The sequence below is a fragment of the Condylostylus longicornis genome, unplaced genomic scaffold, assembly GCF_029603195.1.
Source record: "Condylostylus longicornis isolate FDR11 unplaced genomic scaffold, ASM2960319v2 ptg000031l, whole genome shotgun sequence".
NCBI lineage: Eukaryota > Metazoa > Arthropoda > Insecta > Diptera > Dolichopodidae > Condylostylus > Condylostylus longicornis.
Genome location: NW_026578000.1, coordinates 4,957,241 through 4,983,641, shown reverse-complemented (window position 1 = coordinate 4,983,641; position 26,401 = coordinate 4,957,241). Strand labels below are relative to the sequence as shown.

Here is a 26,401-nt window from a genome sequence, read left to right as displayed (position 1 = left end):
TGCCGGTGGGTCTTTTTCTGTTGGCCTAGTGCATGAACCAACTCTAACTTACTTACTTACTTAGTTTTCCTTGATCTGCATAATAATATTATTTCTTCTCTGAAGCTCACGCCTTTTATTAAATAACATGCACTCGTTTACATTTAATTTTTCTTATACTTATATCCGCCTTCTATAAATAAACTCATTTTCTCTATTTCTTTTTTAATAAATTTTTAAAAATTCAAAGTTTGCCTTTGAACGTGTTTAATTACAAATTATTTATTACAAGTGTGGTGACACTCTCTGTGTACAGAATATTCTCCCCGTATTCTGGATTGTTTTACAGCGCTAACATATTAAAATTTTCAATTACCCATTCGTTCATTTAAACATAACTGTTTGTCTTATAACATTTTTCGGCTTGACGAAATATTGTTTACAATTTGCTAACAATTTTCGATAAAATTTTTTTTGTTGTCCTTTTTACAAAATAATGTAAAGAAAAAAGCTATAAAAACAAAAGAAAATTTTGTTGAAAAATTTATAAAATTCATGGAATTAAGTTTTTATTTACAGTTAAGTACGAAGTGGTAATACTGTTAATCGATATTTTGCATGAGAATTTTCTTGTTTATGGCAATTTTATGAGCCTTAAGTTATGTTAAAAGAAATTTTAAGTTTTATACTGACATTTTTTTTTACTGTTACTGTATGTATACTGTTATTTTATTTTTATTTTTCATCATTATTATTTTATCCTAACTTTTATTTAAAAAAAGAAGAAAAAATAATTCGAATTTTGAAAAGCAAAGAAAAAAAACATTTGTATGTTTTTATGCAATTTTTTGTTTTCTCCTTTTTTATGGGAACCTATTCCTACATTTTTATATAAATTCTTGTTAAAATGGTAAACCTTATATGTACAATGATATAGAGCAGTAACATGAATAATATATGTGGAGACTTTTATTGAAAATCCTTGAATTTAGAAATAAATTTTTCTATAAATGAAAAATTAAAGTAGAGGAATAAAAAAGAAAAATGAAATCGTATATTACTTTTCTGATAAGCATTAAATCCAGTCACGTATTAGTGTCAGTTCTGTCCTTTTTATAGTAAGTATATAATATTGGTTTCTATGAATTAAATATAAATTAGTTTTTGCTTTTGTTTGAGAAAATGAGGAGAAATGAAATTGATTTAACCAATACTTTGGGATAGAGTCGCAAATGTCATTTGTATTAATTAAGAAAACATCACGATTCACGAAATGAACTTTTAGTGACCGTCATAATTTTAAACTATCTACATAGTATTATTTTATATGTTGGACATTTAATAATTAAGAACTAGAATGTTATAGGTTCAAATGTTCCATTACCTTTTATTTATTGTGTAATTTTAGAAAAAACTAATATTATTTTAAGTTAAATGTGATAACTATAATGTAATAAATTTATACTTTCATTTTAGGCAAGAGTTTTGTCGGATTTTTTTCCAAATTAGTGTTATACTTGTAGCCACTGGTGAATTAAATTGGTATAAAGCGAAATATTTATATGTATATTGTATTAAGTTTTTGAATAAGACTGTCAACCCAAAATCGAGCAGTCTAAATGGAATAATTTTAGTACAGAAATAGGAAACGAAGAGTTATAGTCAAAGAGTGTACGTCGAATTCGAAGAGTAAACGTCGAAGAACCTGAGTCGAGGAGTCGGAGTTAAAAAGTCGGAGTCGATGTTTCGGATTTGGAGTCGAAGAGTTGGAGTCGAGGAAATGGAGCCGAAAAGTCGGAGAATGTAACTTGTGGAGTCGAAGTCTAAGTTGAGAGGTCGACATTGAAAATCAGATTTTTCATAATTTTAAAATTTTTCTAGTTGCTGCGTATCTGCCGCGTTCGAATCTATATTTGAAATGTAAAGAAAACTGGAGTCACATCACAATCACAAGTTCAAAAAGTTTTTAAAAATTTTAAAGTGAATTATAGATTTGTATATGGTTTTGGTTTTTGATATCTAGTATGTTATGTTAATTTTTGAATCTCAAATTTAAACACGACACATTAATATTTTTAAAGTCGAATTTTCTAAAACAGTTCGAAAACTAAAATTCTTGAAACCATATAAAATTTATTTGTTTATATACCTAAAATTTGTAAGATATGTTCAAAGCAACTTTATATTACACATTTCGCACTTAATGTATTTCAAACGTAATAACTAGATTTTCAAGCCTCTAAATTTTATTTAACTCATAAGAACTGAACGTTGAGGATGAATAAAGAAAATATTTTAATACTAGTATAAAAAAAAACTGAAAAATACCTTATTTATACTTACATCACATTTATTCGCAAAATACACATTTAAACATAAAGACGTACTGGAATGGCACAGGTACCACAATTTACAATATTATTATAGTTGTTTTTAAATATGGAATTTAGATATTGTGATTTTTATTTTTCGAATAAATTATTTTACCAAAATTGAACCTTAAAAAAAAATTATTTTAAAATTTTTCTTTAAATTTTTTATATCACATATTTGTGGTGTATAAAAGTTTATAATTTATAACAAACATGTAAAACATCATAACAAATTATCGGTTTTATAGACTACTCAAATGCAATTTAATTTCTCTCATAAATACTCTCATGTTTCTCGAATCGTAAATAATTTTATTAATTTTTCAGTTTTCGTACCGACTGCATTGTGCACTAATATAAGGTTCAATCGTGTTGAGAAATTTTGGAATTGGGTTTTAAATTATAATATTCTCGTTTTTTATGTGCTATACTACTAATAATTTTTTGGCAGGCATTGCAAAATTTTAGTAAAGTAACGAAACTCTTGCCTTATAAAAGAATAGGGTATAAAAGAATAGCCTTTCGGATATTTTGCGGTCTTTTAATAGGGTGATTATATGATTAATAACTTAGCTAATACATAACTGTTCGCGAAACGGCGGAGCAGTTTCTTACTCTGGGAAAAAATAGTTCTGAATACTTGAACCTCATTTTAATCTGAATCTCATCTTCTGAAATCACATCTTCTGAATGATCTGAATCTATCACTTAAAACTCTATCCTAGTGGAAGAAGTGTGACTGTGAACAACTGCAGAGTTTGCATCACACTCCTTTGTTTTTTCTGTACCAATTTGGATGAAAAAGTACCTATCTATTTTTATTGTCGCAAATAAGTAACAAATTATTTATTGAACGGGGGAGTAGGTTGGCTACCCGATAGGAAACCACACCATCAAGTTGTACACCGGCAGGTCAAAGATGTCATCCGGCACGAGTACTGGGGTCAAATACTTTGAGCCCATGGGAATGTATTTAAGTATCTTTCAGAAGCAAATACACACTATAGACAGTTGCGCGAGTGCGATATAGCGATAATGTCTGACAGTCAGGCTGCCATAAGGGCTCTGAACTCTTGTGAGGCTTCCTTCCGGATGGTGTGGGACTGTTTCGCCAAGCTCAACCAATTGGGTCAAGACAATCAGGTCACGTTGTGCTGGGTGCCAGGGCACTTTGACGTAGAAGAAAACGAGGAAGCAAATATGCTGGTGAAGCCCAGGTAAGATCCGTGTGGTGCTAAGAGGCGAAGTAGAGGAAGAAATGATGAAATTATGGAGCGCGTTTCCGGGGCTTTGGCAAGCGAAGGCACTTTTGGGCAATTACAACCAGAAACGCTAGGGGCAATCATCAGAATGGCGCGGAATCATATGAGAATTCTCACGGGTTTCCTAACGGCGCACTGCAGCCTTAGGAAACACCTAAGCAAGCTGAACATAGGGACCGACGGACACTCCGGTGAAGGGGAGAGATTCCGGCGCACCTTCTCAGCAAGTGTGGACCGCTGGTCCAAATGACAGAGGCCAGCTTGGACTAGTGGCCATTCCGTTGTTGGAGATCTCTGCGGAAAAGTTGCTTGGATTCATATAAAGTGCGGGTCTCGAGGGTCTCGCTCGTGGTAGGCGGCACAATAGATTTTTTAGGTTGCATCATCGCTCCATTCTACAATCTATTTATCTATTAACAAATTATTTAAATTAAAATTTTCATATGCCTATATGTAAAACACACAGTAGACATAGTTTGTAGTCGTAAATTATATTTATATGCAAGACATCCAAAAGCAAGCTTTTATTTTAAATTTATATCAGATAAAGTAAAATTCAGATGCTTTCAAATAGTTTTCGTAGACGTGGTCATTTCCTACAATTTTAAATTTTTTCTCACAAATATCTGTTTCAAACTACAAGACGTTCCAAATACATATCGGTTAAAAATTCTCAAAATAAAAATTATAGTATAAAACTGAATGCATTTGGGAGAATGTTGGTATGCAAAAAATAAATTCTCTATTTTATGTACATTTTTATATTTTCACAAAAAATACACGTATGTGTAAATGTTGGCACACATACTAAAAGGAAACATGAGAATATTGCTAAAATAATAATCAACATAATGTTGAAGCAAATAACAAAAACTGAAGAGAAAATTTTTACCTTAAAAATTAACGTTGTTTGTTTGTATTTTTAGTAATGTGTTGCTTTCGACTTTATCTTCTTTTTCTTCGGGAAATTACAAGTACATTCGAATACTGAAATTTTTTTCTTATTTATTACCAATTTTAAACAAAAATTTTATTCATACAAACCTACATATACGAATGTATATATATTGAACGTTAAAAAAGCTGAAAGAAAATATTATTTGGGATAATTTAATGGCGAATAAAAAGGATAAAAATCAAGGATAACATATGAAAAAGAAAACTAAAATTTTGAAGAAAAATTCTTAAATTTTTTCTTTCTTTCTTATATTTTAAAAATTCAATGAGTAGAATGAGACTTCGTGTACATAACGAATAAATTTCTCAGGTTTTAAGAAAATAACAAAATTCTTACAAGAAAATTTTTATTTATGATTTTTTTAAACAATATTTTTAAAATAATTTGTTGAATTTCTTGTAAATATTCTCTAAAATTTTGCTTTATTTTTTAAGCTATACAACCTAAAATTATTATTTTTACAAATTTATATTTCAATTATTTTATGATTTTTATTATACAGCGAAAGAACTAAATTTATGTACATTTGGGAGTTATTTAGGAAAACTATTCCCGCAGAAATCGAGGTTATTTATTGATTTTATTAATATTTAATAGCAAAAATTAGGTGCGTCTAATTTCCATTTGCATTATACATAATTAAAATCTGTCCCAAAAAAAATCTAGAGTAAAAAAATTCTCATAAGATACCCGGATAAAATATTCAAATTTAAATTTTAACTGGAAAAACCAATATTTTTCAAACCAATTATAAATTTAAAATTCATGAAACTTACAAGTCACCAACTTAAAATCAAATTTATTAACGTGACAAGTGAAATATTTTTTTCTGAATTGCATTTCGAATGGAAATCATTAAAACTTCATGCCTTCTTATAACCTAGTGCAAATTTCATAATATGAGCAGTAATGATTTTTAATTAAATGCTAATGGTGTTGCGATTATTATTTAAATAATATGAAAACTGATTAAATATAAATTACATTTTAAATTTACTGAATTTTTAAAATAAGATATTTAATACGCTCCCAAAAAAAAAAATATTGTAATTTGTATAGTTGATTGTGAGAACTACATTAATAAAAACCAATAGTACCAAGCACAACGTATAACGTATTGGATTTTAAAAAAATAAATTTATTCATAAATAATTTTGCCAAACCTTTCTTAAATAGAATTATGATTTTTTTTTTGTATTGCAAATAAACAATCTAAATTTTCATAATTATTTAAGTTATTCAATTTAGTCTTAATGTTATAGACAAAATTTTTTCTATTATTGTCAATAAATTTATAATGATTTAATCATTAAACAGTATTCACAATAAGCTGCAGTTAATATTTTTTTAACTCTAATTGAAATTCTAATAAACGAGCTTATTTCAACTTTAGATTTGGTATTGAAAATTAATGCCTTTATAAGCGTATATTGTACAAGTATGGTTGAAACAATATAAAATATTTCACCGAACACAACTAATTCAAATCTCCAATCCAAGACACAAACCATTAAATATCTAAAATCACTGGTATATGGCCCTGCGTTGCGCAGATACACAACATTTTTGTTAAAAAATATTTTGAAATTGAAGCATTATTTCAAATTACGATTAATTTAGAATCTGAAGAGGCTATATAAGAACCGTACGCTTCTACATGGAGTGAAATGAAGTCAAAAATATTCTTACATAATATAAAGTGTCCATAATAATTAAATTAACTCAGAATCATATTTTTAATATTCAAAACAGTGTTTATGTGCAGTGCAATATTTATTCTCATAAGAAACCATAACAAAAACGAACACTAAATTATTTTCCTGTTTTAAAATTTTTCCTGAACAATTTATTATTCTTAGGCTCACTGTATCAAGTATAATTTATTTCTTAGGCCCTAAGGTATAAAATATATAAATTAGTCGGTCAAGACCGGCTAAAATATTTTCTCAAATAATGTGTATAATTGAAAGATATTGTAATTAATGAGTTATTTTATATATGATCTGTGAAATATGTATGTAGTCGTAAGCTCTTTCATTTCTTGGTTTTATTTAAGTACATAAGAGTGTTTCCATTCATTTCAAATTAGTTCAATTCATGAATTGTAATTTATTTGAAAAAATTTGAAAGAGCAAAAAAAAATATTCTCTTTTGACACTTCGCACACGCCATCTATATGGCATTTATATTAGGATTATCACGCGATCTATATATTATTTTAGCAAAAATATTTTTTTATTATACCCGTGCGAGCGTATGTTTGAAGAGTATACTAAATTTACCTTACCGTTTAAAACGCTAAGATATAATGGTCTGACTCAAGTATTAGTTTTTCTTCAGCGTCGAATACTGAGTCGATTATATAAAATTTTCACAAATGATTTATTATAGTATATGTCAGAAATCTATTGAAATTGGTTATGTTCGTGGTACTGGTTTGGGTATATCTCAGAAATTTTCGAAATTGCGCACAAGCGAATATTGTTATGCTCATTGGAAAATTTCTTTGCTTCTTGTGGTACCTGCCATATAACTTTAATGGTAGTTTTGCCATATCTTCGAAAATATTGAAATCACAGTTATACTGAAATTTTGCATAAATTAATGTGAAAATGCGGCAATTTAAAGTCATAGTCTGTCCTTTAGTCAGCTATGGCATATTTACATGCACATAGGACAGCCAATTCGTACGGGTATCACTGAGTTGACATGGTTAACTCTATTTTTTCTCGTTTTATTTTATTTTTAATAAATTAATCGTGACTTGATTTATTACTCTGAATTGTAAAATTATTTCAACATTTTTTTCATTTAAAAAATGGGATAAGTTTAATTATTGAGAAATAATAATTTAAAAGTAATAGAAATTTATTTTTGCTCATTCATTTTAAAATAATAACATTCCTTTTAAAAATAATCAAATAAAAAAAATTTCAAATTTCAAAAGTAATTCTCAAATTAATGTTCGTTTCTTTTGATTCTGAATGCATTTCGTTTTGCATTTGGTTATTGTCAGTTTGTTAATTAAAAGATGAGAAATCTAACTAACAATAATTCTTGTAGCTATTACCGAAGGGTTCTGTTCATCCGTTGTTCGTGCTTATATTTACAATATCATTGTAATAAAATAAAAATTTAAAAATTTCTCAGAGTCAAATTATTTAGTTCTATTGTTTGTTAGTACAAATATTATTCCGCCTTCAGCGAAATTAATTTCAAATCAAATTCGTTAACCAATGGTTAATAAATGTAGTAACATTATAATAAAAGAAGTGCACAAATGAGATAAAGATAATTTTTAAAGAATTTTTATGAAATCTCATTACTCTCAAATTTTCCGGAAGAATTTCAAGAATTCAATCTGAACAGACTAAATTAATGTCATGTTTATTGAGTGTAATCATTTAATGATTGTTTTATAACAAAAGCTTTTATATTTTCAAAAATAAATTTTAATATCACTCGCAGCTATTGGGAAACGTAAGTCTCAGAGCTGATATTGATATATAACCGTGTAAAGTTATGATATTGTTGTAAGCACAAACTAATTCAAATAAATAATTTGGTTCTATAATAAAACTAGTGAAATTTTTAAATTAATATCAAAATAACTCTAAACCGAACGGGCTAAAACGAGTAATTATTGAAGTATTTTCGGCGATACAGTATCAATTGGGAGTATAAAAGAAAAACCGGGGGTCGCAACTTGAGTTGTTGGTAAATAGTAAAACTGCTTATAGCCGTTATCCAGTATCAATTAGGAGGCCGAATTCGAGTCACACAAAATATAAGGAGTAACGAAGGACTCTCCTTTTCCTGTAAGCTGACTATCTTGGCGGTATATTGGGCTTGAGACGTTATAAATATTGTATTACCGAAAACCAAGTATCATGAAAGCATAGGGTAAGTTGGAAGATTGGATTTTTTAATCTTTTAAGGCGTCGGGAGTTAATTTGATATTTCAAGCATTCTTACAGCTAGGGTTTGATTACTTTTGCGCTTTGATATGAAGAGGTTTAAAAGCAATTTTGTTCTCAATCGTTGTAAATCATTTAGATAAACTACAGTCACGTCGTTTCTACTGCAGGCCTCAGGCGATGGACAAATTAGTTGACTATCACGTCAGAGCGACGATCTGGGCGGGAAAGCAATTAAATTAGAAGCATTATACGTATACCTAGAGGGAAATCATGATTTTATTTTAATTTTGTGACAATTGTTGTGAATTTTTTTACCGTGTTTAGAACCACTCTCTCTACAAAACGTCACACTAAACAAAATAAAGTTCTTTTGCTCTTAAATTCTGAAGAATCGAAATTCCGTTACCAAAAATTTAAAACTTTTATGAAAATTATAATGAATTTTTTTTAAAATTATTTCTAAATATGAAAAATTTTTTTTGAGTTCATAAGAAACTGTCACAAATTTTTCTACCAAAAAAAAAAGGAACAAGTTACAATGGTAACAATACGCTAGAAACAGGAAATTGTAATGCAAAATGTCCTTTTAAATAAAATTATCCTTTGTCAAAAAAAAAAAGGAAAAAGATGCTTGACCTATGTCTTAGAAGAATAATAGAAAGTACTGAAAAAAATTTTTAACAGCTTTTACTTAGATCATTGTAATTTGTCGATGTAAAATTTAGGAATAACTTACAAATAAAGAAAAGATTAATAAAAGATATTTTGAAAACAAATAATGGAGCAACCTCCCAAGACATTCTAATTTACCTTTGCATGAAAAATATTACTTTTTGTAGACAATTTGTTAATATTTAGGGAAACAAAGATAAGTTAAAGTAGTTATATTAACAACAAAGACAGCTAATAATCAAATAACGACTAAATTGAGTTAGGCGAAGAAAGATAGTCACCGAAATATTGGGCGATTTAATCTGCCACGTTAATTTAAAGTAGAGTTTGTTCGTGTTTTTATACAGATGACTCTGTTTGCACTAAAATAAAGTGACTAGTATTTTAGTAGAATATTGCCTTTTCGTTAAGATGATTAAAATAATGTTTTAGGTTTCGCCGAATGTTCGACCAGAATGTTGTGGATATGCGACATATGTTCTACATTTCACAAGAATTCCAGTTTAATATAGAACAGGAGAAAAATTTTTGGGAGCATTTGGAGTATAAAATATAGCTTCCGTAAGTCTCCGAAAAGAATTTCTTGAACTTCCGTTTAAGGAGAAAGGAGAACTTTAACAATATTCCCTTATTATGAATAATATTATAGTGATTATTTACTGATATTACTTATGTAATATTATAATAACTCGTATATTATTTATTTACACTTTCATTTGCCTAATACCAATGTGTTATTTTAAAACAAAAACTTTTTAACAAATTATTGTATCACAAACTGCCAAACAAATTTCTCTCTTAACAAACAAAATTATAATAATTTATTCCCAAAAAATCGAATTTGAAAACGAATTAAAATTATAATTTATTAATTTTGAAATAAATTTTGCTTATAACCACAAAAATAGTAATAATATTTTATTTAATTTTATAAAATATGTTGAACGTTTGAATTTTCCTATGCTTTCTTCAACAATTTCTTATTTTCCAATATTATAGGTAGCTACTCACAAAAAAATTATTATCCTTAAGGAAAAAAATTATTATAACTTTTATTTTATTATCCCCATTAAATTTCTATTTATTACCAAGTTATTTTTCTGTTTAAGAAACAAGTCTTTTAAAGTTTTTCATTTTATATTTCCAGGACATTTCAAATCTAGTTTATTTAATATTGCTGTAGGAGTATTAAGTATATATAAGAAACTATCAAATCAAGAGGAAAGAAGAAAGAAAATACAAAAAAAAACGATTCGCCCTATGGCTAATTTCTTTTGAAAATCAATCTAAATAGTATAGATGTCGCTAAATTTTGACCCCAAAATGACTTTTAAAAAAAAGAAAGAAAAAAGAAGGAGTTCTCTTCTATTTATTTTATTAATCGCATAAAGGATAAATATATATAAAAAAAATCTGATGTGATCAGCACATAACCGACCGCAATGTGTATTGTCTAGTTAAGTGAAAGTGTTACAGAATATTATAGAAATATCTGTTAAATACTTTTTTCCAATTTTTAGGGCGTTAGTAAGCTTATAGTTAACATACCTAGAAAAATGTGAATTTGAAATGCTCCTCAGTTAGTTTCCGTAACAACCAGAACTCAAATATCAAATTTCAAGAAATTCCATCAATTCATTCCGTAGATATGGTGAAGGCCCACAGATCAGTTTTCGAGCCCTGATGTTTCCAAAAAAAATTATATGTGCATTGTTTTAGTATGAAGAATTTCAATGAAATCGGTTGATTATTTCTCTTTATATACGCAAAAACGTATATTTGGCCTGCAGTAAACGCCCAGTTGCTGACGCATGATTTCTTCCAAAAGTTAGGAAGTGAAGCTTATATATAAAATTTCAAATAAATCGGTTGAATATTTTCTTTAAAAATGAAAAACAGGCCCGCTAAAAAGTGCAGTTCTCGAAGCCTAATATATCCCAAAAGTTGATCAATCCGTGCCATGGTCGAAATAAGCTTACATATAAAATTTCATTAAATTCGGTTCGCAAGAAGTGCATTCCCACCAAAAAACCGATATGTAAAATTTGTTGCCATCACATAACCTGCCTATTGTATACACAATACGGTCGGTAAAAATCAATGCTAAAGGCATATAAAAATTTTCCTACTGGTTGAAGATTTAATAATGAATGCATTCCAGCTTGCATTTGTCGTTCATGATTATTATGAATAGGTCTTGACTTGTAAGGTAAATTTGAATATTATATAAAATAAAATTTGTATAGAAATATTTAAATTGAGTATTTATACCGCTGCTCTTTATTGAGTTTAAGCACTGCTCTTTATTGCGTTTGACTTAAGTCAAAAAAAAAACAAACATGGATGGACGTCAAAAAAGAACATGGATGTAAAGTGGAAAATGTATTCACGGTTTATTACTTCTCTGTATAATAGTTGATTTAGTAAGAAAACGACAAAGCAACAAGTTTCGATTAAGATGTAAAATTTATAGAGGCTTATAGATTTAAGGCATGCAGAGGCAGAAGCTTGGCTTTACATGAGATCTCACAAATTTTTGACAGTGTGGTCAATGTAATATTGTCATCTTATCAACATTTTATATGAATTTTTTTTTCTTTTCATTAAAATTCGTGAAGAATAGTAATTTAGTTGACCGGAACAACCATAATATTAAAGCCAAGAAATTTAAATTTCAGTGTCGTATTACAAATTTGTAAACTGAAAATCACAATATTGTTATAATTGTGCTATATAAAAGTTATTTTCGCTATAAGTATGCTAAAGTTTACATTCAAAGCACGTTCAGTTTCCACGCCCATTAAATATCTTTCGACTTTGACTCTATGTATATTCTTAAGTATAATTTAATTTATTTTTGTATTTAAAACTAAACTGTTTTGGTGATGGGAAACTTCCACAAATATTAGAAATAAGTTAGATTTAGGCAGAATTTGGTTATAAGAGCCACAGTCAAATATATTGATAACGTTAAGTAAATAAAATGAACGCTCATATTGCTTATATAGTGAATGCACGCCACTCAAACTATACTATATAGAAAATGTGAAAGTATGTAAATTTATAGTTTTTGTTCCAATTGAAAAAATAAAAACAACATAAAACAGCCTTGTCTTAATTTGCTGTATTTGACATTTTAAAGATGTTTTAATAATGCATTAAAGAATATAGGAAAAGTCTATTAAAAGTAATTATTATTTATAACGAAAATAAATAATCATTAATGGATTTTTCTTGAAGCGTATGTTGCATACACATGAATCACTTTAGAGTTTTAGACAATTTTTGTGTAATCAAAATAACCATTGAGTTTGTGAATTCTTTGCTTTCCTTCCAATTCATACAGTCTGCGAAATGCTATAAATTACGTATAATGTTGTTACACAATACTTACAAATTTTTACTTAACGGCGAATATACTTTAAGGCATTTTATAAAATTATTACAGGAAAATCAGATATTTAAATTTATAAAAAAAATTTGATTTTAAATCTGTGAAGTGTAAAATTAGTTGTTCCCAATTTCTAAATATTTCAAACAAAAATCCATTTGAGTGGAAATCATAGAATGTCATCTGTATCCCACATTTTTGCTACTAGGGTGAGAATAGAGTGATTGCTAATATAATTTGTATATAACGTAATTTTCATTTGAGAGCATTTTTTTTGCGTATTAGCTACGTTTGTTAAAAATCTTCTTCCACCAAGCCATTTTCTCAAGTTTGGAAATAGAAAGTAATCTGAGGCAGCTAAATCTGGTGAATAGGATGCGTGAGGAAGCATTTCAGACTTCAATTCATTAATTTTTGCCATGGCAATTGCAGATGTGTGAACTGGTGCATTGTCATGATGAAACAACACTTTTTTCTTCGATAAATATGGACGTTTTACGTTTTACTTTGATTTCTTCACTCAAATGCTGCAATAAGTTTGCACAATACTCGCCGTTGATTGTTTTTCCCTTCTGAAGATAATCAATAAAAATTATCCCACGCGCATCCCAAAAAACGGACCCCATAACTTTTCCAGCCGATAAGGTTGTTTTTGCCTTCTTCGGAGCCGGTTCTCCCCTACTGGTCCATTGTTTCGACTGCTCTTTTGTTTCAGGAGTGTAATGATGCACCCATGCTTCATCCATTGTTATAAATCGACGCAAAAATTCGGTCTTATTTTTAGTAAACATGGCCAAACAGTTCATTGAAACATCCAACACGATGTTGTTTGTGGTCAATTGTGAGTAAACGCGGCACCCATCTTGCGCAAAGCTTTTTCATGTCCAAATTTTCGGTCAATATACGATGTACAGCAATTTTTGATAAGCCTACTATATCAGCTAACTCACGCACTTTCAATCGACGGTCGTCTCCTATAATTTTGTGAACTTTTTTAACCGTTTCTGGCGTGGTTACCTGATTTGGTCGACCAGTGCGATGTTAACCTTCACAGATCGTACGGCCACTTTTAAACTGCGCTACACAATTTTTAATCATTGCATATGAGGGAGCAGACTTCCCTAGTGTAAAATCTAGTTCACTTTTGATACCGGCTGGACTCAGACCTTTCAAATAAACATATTGAATGACATAACGATTACCAATTTTATCCATATTAAAAATTTACTGAAAAGCTTCACTATTAATAGTCGGTAATCTGAAAAGAAAAAAAAAAATAAAAGTGTGACAGTTAATCTTTAATATGATAGGGCTTTCTGCAAGGTTTATTTTTTTTTTTCAAAATTTTTGTGTTTTCTTGGTTAGGCTACTTAATTCTGGCACAGCCCTCGTATGTTTCTTTCTTTCTAACGACGTAGCGGTCGACTAATGTTTTTATGGTGCTACGAGCGTTTGTATCCGTTTTAATGGCTAACTGTATTCATCCCAATAACTTCATATTAGTATATACGATAACTAGAATGAGGTAAGAGAGAAATTAAACGTCACATACTAAGAATCAAATTATTACGACAACATTTTGCTTTTTATACCCTGCACTTCGTGAAGGGTATATTGACTTTGGTATGGAGTTTGTAACTACTTGAAGGAGTCATCTGCGGTATGGACATATATATATATTCTTGCTCAGCGTAAAATTCTGCGTTGATTTAGACATGTCCGTCCGTCCGTCCGCCCGTCCGTCCGTCCGTCCGTCCGTCCGTCCGATCGCACGATAACTCAAAAACGAATAATGCAATCGACACCAAACTTTCACAAGTTGTTTCTTTTGTGCCAAGGACGAACCCTATTGTTATTGGACCAATTCGGACAACGGGTTCGGGTAGCTGCCATACAACTCAAAGAGTTTATTTTAATTATTTCAAAAACTAATAAAGGTACAAATATAGAATTTTGTATACATGTGTCCAAATATATTCTACATATGCTCTAAAAATTTTAATGAGATAGCTGCACCGGTTCGGGTGGCTGCCATACAACTCCAAAAGTAATTTTTTTATATTCGACAAAATAATAAAGTCAGATTCATGAAACTTGGCAGTCGCGTGTCCAATTATAGGTCAAAGATATTTCTGAAGTTTTGGTGGAATTGCTTGACAGGTTCGAGCAGCTCCCATACAAGTTCAAAAGCTTATTTTAAATATTTGGGAAAATAATAAAGTCAGATTCATGAAACTTGGCAGTTGTGTGTCCAATTATAGGTCAGATATATTAGCGAAGTTTTAGTGGAATTGCTTGGCAGGTTCGGGTACCTGCCATACAACTCCAAAAGTAATTTTTTTATATTCGACAAAATAATAAAGTCAGATTCATGAAACTTGGCAGTTGTGTGTCCAATTATACATCAGATATATTTGCGAAGTTTTAGTGGAATTGCTTGGCAGGTTCGGGTACCTGCCATACAACTCCAAAAGCTAATTTTAAATATTTGGAAAAATAATAAAGACAGATTCATGAAACTTGGCAGTTGTGTGTCCAATTATAGGTCAAAGATATTTCTGAAGTTTTGGTGGAATTGCTTGACAGATTCGAGTGGCTCCCATACAAGTCCAAAAGCTTATTTTAAATATTTGGAAAAGTAATAAAGTTAGATTCATGAAACTTGGCAGTTGTGTGTCCAATTATAGATCAGATATATTAGCGAAGTTTTAGTGGAGTTGCTTGGCAGGTTCGGGTACCTGCCATACAACTGCAAAAACTAATTTTAAATATTTGGAAAAATAATAAAGTCAGATTCACGAAACTTGTGTGTTCAGTTATAGATCAGACATATCCGTGAAGTTTATATAGAATGGTTTCACAAGTTTGAGTAATTGCTATACAACAATGAAAGGTGCAGGGTATAATTCAATCGGTTCATACCGACTGAAACGTTTTTACTTGTTTTTCAACATTTTTACGACAATTTTCACTTTAAATTTAAATTTAAATTTTTAAAAGTCTTTCAAAAATTCTAACTAAAAAATAATAAACAAATCATAAAATTTTTCTTTGATTTTTAACGAAATACAATTTTTTTTATTTTTTTTCGTTTTTTTGTTTTGCTTTAAAATAAGAAGCCAGATTTGATGAATGGCTGTTTTTTTTAAATCACATACATATTTAAATTTTATAAATCATATTTAAATATCAAAATGAAATTTGCACTTCTAAAAGCTAGGAGCTTTTATACTTTTTTTTGAAAAAGAAAATTCAATAAAGGATAAAAAATTTGATGTGGTCAGCACATAATCGACCGTCTAACCGACCCTAGATCAATTATTTAGTTTAGTTAAAGTGTTACAGAAATTTATAAAAACGCCTTTTAAACATTTCTTTACAATTTTAAGATGCGCAAAATAGTCTACTTCCCAAGTTCTGATATATCCCAAAAGTTGATCGGGCGCACACACAGGCAGACAGATCGACAAACAGACTGACATCTCTCTAATAGTTTATTTACGCTTTCCTACTATAAGTGAGTACGTTGCCACAGGAAACTCAACATCCGAAATTGGGTGCCATCACATAACCTCCCGTTTTGTATGCAATGCGACCGAAAAAAAAAAGTGTATTTTTTTTTAGAAAATCTAAAAAATCCTGAACATATGTACATATGTATTTAAAAACATCCAAATTTTTGACTATGTATGTGTAGGTTACCATTACTTTTTTTGTTCCTCTTTTTTTCTAAAAAAATTTATCATAAAAATGAAATCCTTTTAAACATAACATTATTTCACTTGTGCGGTTCTATATATTTTCCTTTGATAAATAGCATACACACACATGTACATATTAATTGTTAATATATTTTCAGTATTTGTATATATTATGTTAAATGTATAAAAACTGAGCAACACCGTATAGGTATATAGCAGTTGTGTACTCATTCTTTTTTTGAAATTACTACACCATTAGAACCAAATATGATATAAATCAAAAGCAATGTGCTTACTTCATTTTTATATTGTATGAGCATATCTAGATAAGTATTTAGAATTTTTGTATTTGGTTTTTAAAAAGTTTATGATTTTTCGGAATTAAAAAATGTTATAAATCACAAAAATTTTGGAATATTATGACATCTTACGATTTCCTTTTACCTGAGCCTTAAATTGATTTTTATATAGTCAAACGCTTTCGCATTTTTAGTAGACTACCAAGGAATCACAAAACTAGCAATATAATGTTTTTAAAAATAAAATCATGAAGAATTTAATGAAAAGTAAGAACGTTTTCTACCGACAATAAGTAAAGGTACAGAAAGTACAATTATGGTGCTATTACTATAAAAACTATAGTAGAGCTGTACAATTTAGCTTATGAATTTATAATTGCTGAATTGTAATATTATGAAATATTATTGTATTTTTAGTGCCCATGTATTAATATCGTATATTTCAGTAATTCAGCTGATGGATTACTGTTGCTGAATTGTAAATAAATACGCTGTAATTAAAATTTTAAAGTAATTACAGAAATATATAATTCAGCTTATAAATTGTAATTGCTGAATTGTGTAAAAATACTGTAATATTCAAATTTTAAATCAGAGTCATGTTTTGATAATTTAACTTCATAATTAATTATTAATTAACGAGTTCTATTTATAATAAACCTAAGATCTGTTATCTAATGTATAAAATGGAAGGAAAGAAAAAAGATTATTAAAATTATAATTTTGTGATTTACCACACTTTCATTCTGTGCTATTTAAGTAAAAAATTTATAATTTCCAAAAAAAAAAATGTATTCCCCTAATATTGCGTTTTTTTTTCGTTTACTTTTTGTTTTAAACGGTACTTTTATTTATTTTTCTTAAATTTCCACAAAAGTAAATTTAAATATATCGGGGATAAATCTAAATAGCTAACAGTAATTTCTTATATTAGAAAAAGGAATGCACATATTTGTATTCACCTATATAATATACCGTATATTCAAGTATATTTTTATTTCATTTACCAGTAAAAGTACTTACATAGGTAAAATAATATAGAAATTTTTACAATACATCTGAAGTACATCGTAAATATCATTTATGTAATTATTTACCCACATGCATATACATTTCTTTACATACATACATAGCTATATAGATAGACATACATACATAGGAATTGAGGTAGACTTTATGCTTTTGTAATTCAAGAATCTAAACTAGGTTCCTTATCTTTGCGATTAAAATCATCAAGCAAATGGAAATTAAAAATATTGCCGAGAGGGATAAAGAATTCCTTATACCCACAAGTTTTGCTTTCCTTTTCTTAATATTCAATGTATCCTTAATATAGAACATTATATGGAAAATAGAATATGTAAGAGAATTTTTCTGACATTTGAAATTTTGATTAAAGGGGTTTAATAAAGGAAAATTTTAAGTGGTTGTATAAAAAGAAAAAAATCAAGTAAAATTTTAATTTTCATAAAATTCTGAAATTTTAAATAAAACAAAATTTATTCCCAACAAAGAATTGTATATATAAATTTTGGAACAGAAAATTTAAAATTTATAAAATCCTAATCCGGAACGTACTGCAATTGAAATTATTTGCATATATAAAAAAGGATTCCAAATACAAATATGAACAAATGTTGAAAAAAAAATGTCATCTGATTTTAATTTATTCAACATACGAGTGAAATAAATAAAATGCCACCTGCTCACGGCAGATATTCAATAACATTATTTTTATTAATACTTTTATGAAAATGTTCTTATTATTTATTATTCAATTTTGTATACCTAACCATTAATATACTGCTTGCTTGCCTCCCAATACCATTTAAGAGAGATTTATTCACATTTTCCTATTAATAGATAGATTATTTTTATTGAGAAAATTTTGTGAGAATATGTATGTGTATATTTCGACTGTAAGTAAAACACACAAGTATTAGGTATTCGAGAGGGTGAAGAAGATTCAATTAAATTTTGAATTATGCAGTTTGATTTATATTCACAATTTTAGTTTTTTATATTAACAGATTTATTTTGCAGAATTCGCCATTAATAATCAAAATAATTCGATTCTTTGATTCAAGGCAAGAGGTGAAGTATAATTAAAAAAAATAAATGAAAATAATACCAAAGAATAGAAAATTGAAGGCAGTGAATTATAAAAATGTAAAAATATTTTTTCCGCAATGCCTAAAAGTATGCAATTTTTAAAATTATGTTTTTTTCTTCCAGAATGAAATTGTTGTTGCAAAATGCTATTATACTTGCAAAATTTTTGTGACGAAAAATAAATTTTAGATGAACGACCTCGATCTCGATTCTCAAGATCTTTTATGGTGTTCATTTTCAATAATCAAATAAACTTTGACTCAAAGGTTTGAGTTATTAATAAATCTTAGAACTGTCCTGTTGTGGAGGCGAGATAGTCTATAGATTGTCATAAAATCACTTTCAAAGTGTATTATAGCCAAAACTGATTTATTCATTTTATCGTCGAAAATAATTTATTAAGCGCCATTCTATTTTTTCGATTGCATTTTGCAGTATTCTCTGACATACCTGAAAATTCAACAGAAAAACAGAGAAAATTTTTAGAATTTTTTTTTTCTTCTATTACTTAAATCAATTACCTATAGTATCAAATTTTTATTTTAGTGAGCCGAAAAATTCTATTTTATTAATGATCCTTGACTTTTTATACTACCACACTTGTCATATCACACATTTTTTTGTATTTATAATAAGCAGTTAAAAAATATTTCTTTCCTTTTTAAAAAACAAAAATATCCTTTTTGAATTAAAATCTCGCCATATATCCGTATACAAAAAATTTACGTTCCATTAACCAATTATTTTTGCATATAGGTACTAGTATTCCATTTTTGTTTTTTGTAAATGCCAGTTCTATACTGTCCTTTGAAATGTTGCACTTTTTATAATAAGCATTTAAAATTCATAAAGCATTTAAAATTCAATACAAAAAAAAAATAAAATTATTAAATTATAAATGAATTTTTATCTGAAATTTTTTTCTAAAATACAAAATCAAAAAAAAAAACTTTCATGGATTTTCACCTCTTAAAAATTCAAAATATTTTCATTCATTCAAAATTTTGTTTTTGTTTTTAAAATTTAATATTTTGAAGACAAAAATTATTATTTAATTTTTATTATAAATTATGTGCCTACCATAATTTTTCTTAATTATTTTTCAAATCATTTTTAAAAAAATTCTTTGAATTTCATTTAATTTCAATTTCATTCCCAGTGGGAATTCAATCAAAAAATTTTAAAATTTCGTTTGAAATCTAAGGCAACTACTATTAGATTTTCTATTTATTTAAAAAAAAATTCTTTATTGAATTTGCTTATTCAATTTTTATTATATAAAGCAAAAGAAAAAAAAAATTGTTTGCAAATTTAAAATTTAAAATTTAATAGCTAGTTAAAGAACAAGAATATTATTTGGAATGGCTAACGTACTTGGTTTAGAATCAAAAATATGAAGTGTAATTCTTATACTGAACAAAGAAATCTTGAACAGAAACCAAAACATTGTAGTATATTATACAAACTGATAGAATCACGGAATCATAATTGGTAACGTCATTAGTTAATCCCGGACAATTTCATAAATATTGGAGACTTCAATAAAGGAAAAAATACACACAAAGAATACATCACGACCGAATGTTAGACAATCGGAGCACACTAATAATTAAAAATGATAACCTAATGCATTTAATTCAATTTGAAAAGAAAATAATATCTAGTATTAGCTGTCTTGCAATCAACATCATCAAAAATATCGACACACAACTAAACAAGTCAAAGATACTCAAAATTCACATCCAGTTTTTTTTTAACACAAAAACATGGATAATCAGTTTAGATAACAAAATTTTAATAAGTGAGATTTAAGCCGGGGTACTAACAAGTGACAATGTTAAACTATAAGTCAACTGTGATATATACTGAGAGAAGAGAATGAATATTACACGGCAACATCCTTCTGCCTCGAAAATTAAAATATATTGCCTAAGAAATATACTCACCCACTCTCTCTCTTTTAATCTGTTGAGTAAAAATCTGTAAAATACAAAAATAGACTCTCATTTTTCACATTATTTATACTGAGAATTCAATCAAGTTGTAAGTCAAAATATACACAGATTTATAGAATTTAATATTTTTTTTTTTTTTCAAAAAATACACATTTAAAAATTTTAAAATAGTTTTTAATCAAACAATATCAAAAAATCTCAATATTTTTTTCCATGCAAATACAAATATGTACACAAAACCAACTTGTTTACACTATATTTTATCTATATATACCAAAATATTAAGAACTTTTTTAATATAAATTTTCTTGTAAATATTATCAATGTATATAAAGGTATTACATACATGTATGTAAGAATGTAAATGTATTGGTATTTTTATTGAAAATTTCAAAAACTCTTTAAATGAATTTTAAAGATGGCAATATATTTTTTTTCTTCTCATGATTTCCTCTTTAAAACAATATTTTCTATTATTTTATATACACAATCATACATACATACACATCCATATATTTACATAAAATATTCTGAATCTTTTAAAATGCTATTATCTAAATTTTCATCATATTTATCTCTGAAACTCTGTCAAGTTTTATGTATTATAAATTGCTTAGATATATTTATACCTATATACTTGTAAAATATTCGATACATACACATACTTGTATCATCTGTTTTAAAAACCCCTACATAATAATATTCTCTATGTAGAATTCTATGTGTATTATGATAGGTACAATATTTTGTGACCTTGAGTTTTTAACTAGCTTCCTTGATTTTCTTACTATAATGAATGCTTCACCATTACAATCTGATTATTTTCAGTTTTTGTTTTTGTATCTTTGTCTTTTTGGTTTTCTCTAGCTTCGCTTACGTTTTTCTTCGCTCTGTTTTTGTTTTTTGGTTTTTTTTTCATCCTCGAATAATAAAATATAATTTATAGACCTACATATATATATAATATATATACAGATATACGTAAATACATAAGAGTACAAACAAAACAAACGATAAGAAATAGAAAATATATATATATATATATAGAAAAATCATTTATGATGTCCTTAAGCGAAAAAAAGGAAACAAAATACATAATGGAAAATAGAAAATAGAAAATTTGGTTAAAAAGAAAATTTCTTTTTCATTGCTCGCTTATTTCTTCCTTTTCTTTTTACATTTTTTTTTTCCTATGTTGCTTACTTTCATAATTATTGAATTTTTCTATAAGTTTTTCTTTATTTTGTGTGACAAAAAAATAAAGAAAAATCAGATATTTTTTTTTTATTTTTTATTATCCTTTTAAAGGATTTTTCTTTTCCTTCATCTTTCTCATGATTTCTTTTTCTATTCTTCTTGTTTTTTTTTTCATTTTTGTTGACTTTTTTCTATGATTAGAGATTTTTGCATTTTTCTGGTGTTTTTTTTGCTGGTTTTTCATAATAGGGTGCCGCGAAACCAATTTGAAAAGTGTTGTAATTAAAAAATAAAATAAAATGAAAGTTTGTTGAACCGGAAAAAGAAATTTGGCTTTATTCGTTTACAAGGTTGTTTCGGATTCAGATTGCATTGTTGTCAAAAATATTTTATTGTTGGGAGTATTAATTGAAATGAAAATAAAATTTGCTCAGAGAAAATTGGTTTAGGTATATGGTTTAGTACAGAATCGAACCAATATAATTATTTCTCATAACACAATTTCGAAGTATAAGGAATTCAGTACGAGGTAAAGAAAATTACAAATTTTCAGAAAATAATTTTATCTAAAAAATTGAGGAGCCAATTTTAAATATTGTGTAGAGAATTCATACTTGGACCAAATATAGAAGTGCGTGTCTTTTGTACTTGATGTGCTATATAATTAGCACATCAAGTACAAAATTAGAATAGGAAAATGATATTTATATGATTTATTTCTGATTCATGAACAGAATGCTTCATCTGCCCTAACATTTTCTCTCCTAAGTTTTCGGAAAAAAATAGTCTCAATTGTTTTTTGTTTTTAAAGTAAACAACGAAATTTTCCTTATAAAAACCGTTCGGGTTCGGGAAATGAAATTTAAAAAAATTCTTCTTCTGAAACTGATTTCGAACTAGATGTTCTAGAGACACACCCTGTACAATATGCAAATATCATATAAAATATTATTCGAATATAACAAGTAGGTATCCTTATAAAGATTTCTTTTTAGTATTAAATAATTTTTTTTTTTTGTCTTTAAATTCCCTTAGCCTACAATTTTTTGATAAGCGAAATGGTAGAAGACGAGCAAGAAGGAGAAGAAGCGAGATTATAGTTTTTAATGATTTACTTTGTGGTTATGGTTATACACCGTTAACTTTTCTTATATTTTTTGGTGTGCTTCTCAAAAAAAAAAAGATAAGGATTTTCTTATTTTTATCTCTATTATCCTTCGTATGTACTGCCAACGCAACCTTATATATTAAATGTCTATGTGGCCTATGTGAGTGCTATGCTATATAGTAATATGTAGATGTGAAAAGCATGATCATTAAGAATCTTATCGATATTTGAACATGAAAATGACATAATAAATGGATGAACGATTGAACAAGTTTTGATGGATGGTAGATTTTTTTTTTTTTGAAAACTTTTTCAACTACACTTTGAAAACAAAGTTCCTTCATCAAAATGAGTGCTAATATAGACTGGATTCGAAAATTTCTAAAAAAAATTTCTCTCGAGTCGAAGCAAATTTGTTTCTTGAAAAAAAAAAAAAAATTATTTAACCTTGGTTTTCCTATTTTTTTCTTTTGTTAGTTAAAATATTTTTATAGACAATAATTATTTTATAAGGATGTGCACAGATACTCACTTAAATAATAATGTCACCATTAACTTCATTTTATTTTATGTATAAATTGTAACAATTTACGTGGAAAATTAAAAGCAATATTAATAAAAATTCATAATCCTGTTGACAAATTTAAAATCTAAGGAATATTGACATTAAAATTTCTTTTTTTTTGATTTTGCAATATTCATTATGATTTTTTTCTAATATAATTGGAATATCATAAAAATTTTGAGATCATTTGAATTTATAATTGATGATTAGGTTTTTTATAAAAAAAGTAGAAAAAAGAAATATTAAAGTAACGATTGCAGAAGTAGCAACATTAATAACAAACGTCGATTTTTGAATCAAGTAAAAGTACCGGGAAATTTACTTCTTCATATCAGGCAGTTTCATTGGAACTATAGACATTATCGTGCCGACCTAAATGAAAGTGAATAACTGAGTGCAGTCATTGTTCGAAACCTGAATGCAATGGTTTTTCGATTTCCAAAGTGCGGCCTCAAAGTAAGATTCGAAGGCAATGGGGTAGTAGTCATATCTCATCGAACATCGTGTTTACAATTTCAAAGAACGAAAATAATTGAAACGAAAAAGTTTTTCGGAGGAAGGGAAGCTCATAAAAATATTGATCTCAAAGTTTAACTTTTCATCATATTTTTGATATTTCATTTATTTTCAACTTCTTTTTCAAAATATGATTGCGCTCAACTTTAAATAATAAATCTTATAGCAATTGTAAAATGCAATGTAATCTAAATGTTGACGTAAATGATGGAATTCAAATAATTTGCGGCAAAGTTGAATAACTTCCCACAATTTCAAAAAAAAAAAAATTATTTACATACTTGTGTTTATGTAAATTTAATGTAAATTCAATTCAATTAATCCGATGACACAAGATAAATTTTTTTCTCTTCTTTTTTCTTATTCTAAACTATTGCATTTATTACAAGACGTCATCCATTCATGCATTTTATATACAATATTAATAATGAATTTTATTTAAACTTAAAAAAATATTGAGTTCAAGTTCATTCACAATAATATTAAAAAAAAACAAAAGTTAAATTTATTAACTCTGACAGGTGTTGTTCTAAATTCAGTCGGATATGAACACCATCATCATAAAATTAATGTAAAAAAAAAATTAAAAACACATAATTAATTTCGATTTTGATGGGCGGCATTTAAAAGCTCATTGTGCATCTATGAATGAATTAAATTTCATATAAATTTTGATAATACAAAATAATTTTAATTTACGCTATTGAATTCAATATTACAAGCTTTTTATTATTATGTTGCGATATTAACCCTTAGCAGGCGCATCTAAATTATAAAACAATAATTTGTCGCTTGAAATGTCTAGTGACGCCAGTCAATAATATAAAAAGTGTAAACAAAAAAAATAAAATTTCTTTATACACAATATTTTAGAAAACAGAAACGTAACTTTGGCTTCTATCTTAAAATAATAACAAAAATAATAAATGGGCTTTGAAGTTAGTCAAATTTTGGCTTAGATCAGATCATTATTAAAAACTTTTTAACGTGATCATCATTCGATTCTTCTGCTTGACAATCTGTTAAAGAATATGTAAAAATTTTGCTAACATTGTAAATTCGAAGTATTTGTTGCATTTAGTGCAAATTTAATGTTACTATATACCCTACTTGCAGGTGTTCTGTTCCCGAAAAATTGTATTGTAGCTGCACAACAACATAGTGAGATAGATTAAGTTTGTGTGTGTTTAAAGCTCTCTAACATTTTGTTATCTTATTTTTATTTAGAAGTATGGTTGACCTAATGCGCCTCATTGAAGGTTAATGTCATGCATTTTTAATGCTAAATTCGGCAGAATGGATTTTAGTTTTGCACTGAGTTTTTAAAAGATTATTTCAAGTGCATTGTTAAGATATAATTGTGTTCTAAAAAATCACTGAAAAATTTAAAAAAAAAAAATTCTGAATATTTCATTTTTATAGACAGCTTTTAATGTTGTGTCCTAATCTAACACAATTTACTCGACCAAATATCCCAACACAAGTTAATACATATATTATTATTTTCGTTTTATTAGCATATTACATTAAGAAATAGTAATAACTGTGATTTGGTATTGCCCTGAGTCATAAAACAAAATTATTCAGAACAAGTAACAAAGAACCTCAGCTCTTGTTCACTATATTGATTATATTGAAAAATGCTTGTACACCGTAAATATTTTTTCATATTATTTAAAATATTAAACAGAAATACCCACAATACAACACTAATCGGCTTATATTATTTAAATAACATAAATTTTAAAGTTATTTCACAATATTTTCATATACAAAATTCAATGCCAAAAAACATTCATAGAAAAATAACTTGAAAGTTTTAAAAATGAATCATGCCTTAGGAATTGATTTTTGTCTGTAAAATATTTTTCACAATTTTTTCACTATTTCAAACTGTGAGTTCTCGTGTTCATGTATACATTTCCAAGATTATATAATAGTTTAGGCAAGTTTATGCTCTCTATGTGCTACCATATAGTTGCCAATTATGTATGAATAATCTCATTGTATTGACTTTTCTTTGTTATTTTATTTATTTGTATACGATCTTATTCTGCCATGTAATCGCTATAACAGTAGAAGAGAAAAATTCCTATCATATAGGAACAAATACCATCATTCATTAAAAGCTGTTCTATACAAAATAATTTAAAACCACATTAATATTGTATATGACTTTGATTTTTGTAATTGAAACCGTTATTTACAAAGTATCCGTAAACGAAAAAGAAAATTTTCAGCCGCTCTCTTCTCTAATAATACCTCCTACCTTATCATACAGCCTTATATGAGCATATAAGGCAATGATACAGTGAAATCAATAAATAATTGCGCCAACAGAATTTTTTTTACGTTGGTATTTTTGTTTGTTGAAAGATTTTTATTACAATAATT

General features: G+C 27.5%; 1 protein-coding gene across 1 annotated transcript in view; it reads right to left on the bottom strand.

The window, feature by feature from the left end:
• Positions 1 to 12,975, bottom strand: part of LOC129608410 (uncharacterized) — a 33,557-nt gene extending 20,582 nt beyond the window's left edge. The window contains exon 1 of the mRNA XM_055519898.1: positions 12,844 to 12,975. Within this exon, the coding sequence (XP_055375873.1) occupies positions 12,844 to 12,975 (132 nt within the window). The remainder of the gene's footprint in view (positions 1 to 12,843) is intronic.
• Between the last annotated feature and the right edge of the window lie 13,426 nt (positions 12,976 to 26,401).